This window comes from Panicum virgatum, chromosome 8N (genome assembly GCF_016808335.1).
Source record: "Panicum virgatum strain AP13 chromosome 8N, P.virgatum_v5, whole genome shotgun sequence".
Classification (NCBI taxonomy): domain Eukaryota; kingdom Viridiplantae; phylum Streptophyta; class Magnoliopsida; order Poales; family Poaceae; genus Panicum; species Panicum virgatum.
In genome coordinates, this window is record NC_053152.1 from 22,858,964 (window position 1) to 22,864,382 (window position 5,419).

Below are 5,419 nucleotides of genomic sequence, written 5' to 3' on the forward strand. Positions count from 1 at the left end.
TATACGTCGTTAATCTCCATCCAACGGTGATGGCACTACCTTTCAGGGATACACGATGCGCTATAAGGACGTCGCAAATCGGTTGGTCGCATCACCAGCACTTCCGATTGATAAGAAGACAGCATTTGACGCAGTCAGCATGCCGTTGTTGTACTGAGAGCATATGAACGAGCATGCTGCCTGTGCCAAGTGCTGTGCCTATTAATCGTAAATGTTGGTGCTGCGACTAGCCGATTGGTGACATCCTTGTACCGCACCGTGTCCCCCCGAAAGGCAGTGTCATCACCGCAGGGTTGAGGTTACTGACATATACATTTTCAGAAATAAAGGTTTATTTTTCTTCTAGAGGGTTTCTGGATATTGAAAAGAGTGTACTCCTGGAACTGAAGGGTGTCAAAGTAATTAGAAGTTATAGAGATTTCTTTCAATTAATTAGAGATTTCTTGAGGATTAATGATACATTTCGTCTTTTTTTATATAATTTCATTGTTATTTGCAAGAGTTATTAATCTGATCATTGTAATTGTAATAGTAAATAATTTTTGCTTTGTAATGGTAAGAATTTATAATTTTGTGGAAAATAAAGGTATTTTTCAGTAAAATATGGCTTCAACAGCTGGAGGGAGTGGCGCCGGTGGGGGTGATCGTTGTCCTTCTGGAGAGAAGGGCACAACTCGAGTAGGTCGTCGGTCCAAAAAACCTAGTGCTTTTCATAGGGCAGCGCTCCGTTATTTGGAAAAAGAATATAGAGAATGCATGGCAAGGGGCGAGGAACCTCCGTTTGATCTTGAGGATTTATTGCGGCGTTACGGTTCGTCACCACCAAACTCGGAGGTTTCAGCTCCGCCATTTTATTCTGCGCCAGCAAGAAATCCGTTAGAACATTCTGCGTTCCAACGCAAGGACGGTTGAAAACCTATGTGTTGTTGACCGAATTTTTAAATTTCATGTATAGTACTCCTTTGTTAAGTTCTGTAATGGATTAAGTACCCCTTTTAATTAATCAAGATGTATGATAGATATTGCATATCTTTTAATTATTCATGTTATGTTACATTTAGTTTAATTTAGGTTTGATATATTTTATTTATTCGATACGTGTAAAGAATTCAAATCGATTTATTTAAAATGCAGATGGACCGGCAATGGATGTACAATGCTGACCGACGTTCGAAAGAATTCATTGATGGCCTGCATTATTTTTTGTCTGTGGCTGAGGCAAACAAGCAGAATGGTTTTATGTGCTGCCCGTGTGTTCATTGCAACAATAACAAGGATTACTCATCTTCAAGAATCCTACACAGCCACATTTTCGCAAATGGTTTCATGAAAAAGTATGTTTGTTGGACGAAGCACGGAGAACAGGGGGTTACCATGGAAGACAATGAAGAAGAAGATTTTGACGACCACTTTCCCGGGAATGCTGGAATCGGTGCATTCGATGACGATATTCCCATGGAAGAGCCCGAAGTAGATGTAGCAGAAAATGATCCCAGCGACGATCTGGGGCAAGCATTGCACAATGTGCAGGCAGACTGTGAGAGTGAAACGGAGAGGTTGAAGTTCCAGAAGTTGTTAGAGGACCACCATAAGTTGTTGTACCCAGATTGTCAAAATGGATTTAAGAAACTTGGCACCACCTTGGAGTTGCTGCAATGGAAGGCGACAAATGGTGTATCCGACAAGGGATTTGGTGAATTACTCAAACTTGTTAAAAAAATGCTTCCTAAGGACAATGAATTGCCTGCCACAACGTATGAAGCCAAACAACTTGTTTGCCCTTTGGGACTGGAAGTGCAAAAGATACATGCATGCCCCAACGACTGCATCCTCTACCGAGGCGAGTACGAGAATTTGGATGCATGTCCCGTATGCAGTGCATTGCGTTACAAGATTAGAAAAGATGATCCTGGAGATGTCGAGGGAGAGCCTCCCCGGAAGAGAGTTCCTGCGAAGGTCATGTGGTATTTGCCTATAATACCACGTTTGAAGCGTCTGTTTAGAAATAAAGATAATGCTAAGTTGATGCGATGGCACAAAGAGGAACGCAAGAAAGACTCGATGTTGAGACACCCCGCTGATGGGTCGCAGTGGAGAAAAATAGATAGAACGTACCCTAAATTTGATTTGGATGCGAGAAACATAAGGTTCGGTTTGAGTACGGATGGCATGAATCCTTTTGGTGAGATGAGCAGTGGTCATAGCACTTGGCCTGTGACTCTTTGTCTGTACAATCTTCCACCATGGCTCTGCATGAAACGAAAGTTCATCATGATGCCAGTGCTTATCCCGGGTCCAAAGCAGCCCGGAAATGACATTGATGTGTACCTAAGACCATTGGTCGAAGAACTCTTATTGCTCTGGGGCGATGAAGGTGTACGGATGTGGGATGAATACAAACAGGAAAACTTCAACCTACGAGCATTGCTGTTCGTAACGATCAATGACTGGCCTGCTCTTAGTAACTTGTCAGGACATTCGAACAAGGGATACAAAGCATGCACACACTGTTTAGATGATACAGATAATATATGGTTGACTCACTGTAAGAAGGTTGTATACATGGGTCATCGTCGGTTTCTTCCCATCAGGCATGCGGTACGAAAGAAGGGCAAGCATTTCAAAGGCCAAGCGGACCACCGAACAAAACCGATGCACCGTAGTGGTAAAGACGTCTTCAACATGGTAAAAGATCTAGAAGTTGTTTTTGGAAAGGGATCTGGTAGCCAACCTGTTCCGAACGAAAATGGAATGGCGCCCATGTGGAAGAAGAAATCTATATTTTGGGAGCTACCATATTGGGAAGTCTTAGATGTTCGTCATGCAATTGATGTGATGCACCTCACGAAGAATTTTTGCGTCAACCTGATAGCATTCTTGGGAGTGTACGGAAAGACAAAAGATACAGTAGAAGCACGTCAAGAATTGCAACGTATGGAAGAACGAGATGCCTTACATCCACAACAGCGAGATAATGGACGACAATACTTAAGTCCTGCCAGCTATACTCTTAGCAAGGAAGAGAAAGAAACCATGTTTGACTGCTTGAGCAGTATAAAGGTTCCATCTGGATACTCATCCAATATAAAAGGAATCTTAAATTTGGCAGAGAAGAAATTTACAAATCTCAAGTCCCATGACTGCCATGTGCTTATGACTGAACTTCTTCCGGTTGTGCTGCGGGGGATTCTGCCTGATAACGTCCGGTTAACCATCGTGAAGATATGTGCCTTCCTCAACGCAGTTTCTCAGAAGATAATTGACCCGGAGAATTTGATAAAGCTGCAAAACGATGTGGTGCAATGTCTTGTTGGCTTTGAGCTGATATTTCCACCATCTTTCTTCAACATCATGACACATCTTCTAGTGCACCTTGTCAAAGAGATTGATATTCTCGGACCAGTATTTCTACACAACATGTTCCCATTCGAAAGGTTCATGGGGGTACTCAAGAAATGTGTTCGTAATAGAGCTCGTCCAGAAGGAAGCATCGCCAGTGCCTACGGAACTGAGGAGGTCATTGACTTTTGTGTTGACTTTATTGATGACCTTAAACTGATTGGAGTCCCTGAATCGCGATATGAGGGGAGACTAACTGGAAAGGGTACATTAGGAAAGAAATCTTATGTCTGCACAGATGATTTCTCATTCAAGAAAGCGCATTATACGGTTCTTCAACAATCATCCTTGGTTGACCCATATATCGAGGAACACAAGAAAATTCTTCTCTCCAATTTCCCGGAAAAGTCTGAGGCATGGATTACACGTGAGCACATGAACACTTTCTGTAGCTGGTTGCGGAAGCATCTAATGCATAACATGGATATAAGTGAACAACTGTTCTTATTGGCTAGGGGACCATCTTGGAATATCTTAACATACCAAGGGTACGAGATAAATGGAAACACATTTTATACGATAGCCCAAGATAAAAAGAGTACCAACCAAAACAGCGGTGTTCGTATGGATGCCACGGACAATAATGGAAAAAAAGACACATATTACGGCTACATTGAAGAGATATGGGAGCTGGATTACGGTCCCAATTTCAAGGTGCCTCTATTTCGTTGCCAATGGGTTAAGCTATCTGGAGGAGGGGTAACAAAAGATGAGTATGGGATGACAATAGTTGATCTCAACAATCTTGGGTATAGAGACGAGCCATTTGTCCTAGCCCAGGATGTCGCTCAGGTTTTCTACATTAAGGACATGTCCAGCAAGCCAAAGAAGGGGATCAACAAGCAAAAGGATGAGCCTAAGCGACACATAGTTCTATCAGGAAAGAGAAACATCGTTGGAGTGGAGGACAAGACAGACTTTTCAGAAGAATATAATAATTTTGTTGCCATTCCACCTTTCGAAGTAAATGCTGATCCATGCATCCTGCTAGCCAATGATGATGCTCCATACTTGCGCCGTGATCATAATCAAGGGACATTTGTGAAGAGAAAGTCTGTTACCGCTAATCCTTCATGTACTTGAATCATTTTATATTATTGTATAAAAACATAATCGCAATTCGAATACTTTTATTATATATGTACTGTACAATTATATTTTATGTGTTATTTATATTATTTTATATATTTTTCACTTAATTACTAGACTCAATTATAATTTTCATTCAATAATGGATTACTCAACTAATTTTATTTATTTCATGAAATTACATTCACATTAACACACTATACTCTTTCACTAACACACACAATCTCACTAACACACACTATCTCTCAAACTCACACACTACTCATTAATATCATGAAATTGCTTAATTTTATCTAAAATTCACTTTTTAAACGTTAATATCGTGATAGAATCCACTTTCTATCGAAAAGCAACAGTTTGAAAAAAAATTTCACCTAATATATTTTTGCATGGTCAAAATAACAAATATGATTTCAAAAAAGTTAGATATTTCATTGACCCAATCACTTGAATGAAAATTAATTATTTTTGTTGCGTGTATCAAGTTTATATAGAGATAAGAAATTTTGTTCCATAATTTTTGGAATCATAATTTTATTAACTGAAATAACAAATGAAAGCCAATTTTAAAAGAGAAGTTAAAAGAAACAAAAACAAACATAACATTAGGCGGGAACGAGGGAAAACGGGCCCCTTTTGTCCCGGGTGGTAGATCCACCCGGGACTAAAGGTGGGCCGCGGGCTGGGAATTTTCCCGGCCCGCCCAAAAACCCCTTTTGTCCCGGGTGAAGCCACCACCCGGGACAAAAGGTCCTTTTGTCCCGGGTGGTGGTTTCACCCGGGACAAAAGGGGGGGCCTTTTGTCCCGGGTGAAGCCACCACCCGGGACAAAAGGTCATTTTGTCCCGGGTGGTGGCTTCACCCGGGACAAAAGGCCCCCCCCCCAATATATTTCCTAGCTTCCTCCCTCCTTCGCCCTTCCTCCCTCCCG

General features: G+C 41.4%; 1 protein-coding gene across 1 annotated transcript; it reads left to right on the forward strand.

The window, feature by feature from the left end:
• Window positions 1-1,149: 1,149 nt before the first annotated feature.
• On the forward strand, window positions 1,150-4,446 carry LOC120686691 (the record flags this gene model as incomplete). Its single annotated transcript, XM_039968902.1, has 4 exons — window positions 1,150-2,182; window positions 2,282-2,814; window positions 2,968-3,746; window positions 3,855-4,446. Coding segments are annotated over exons 1-4 (2,937 nt in total), but the record flags the coding sequence as incomplete, so codon positions are not given.
• Window positions 4,447-5,419: the final 973 nt, after the last annotated feature.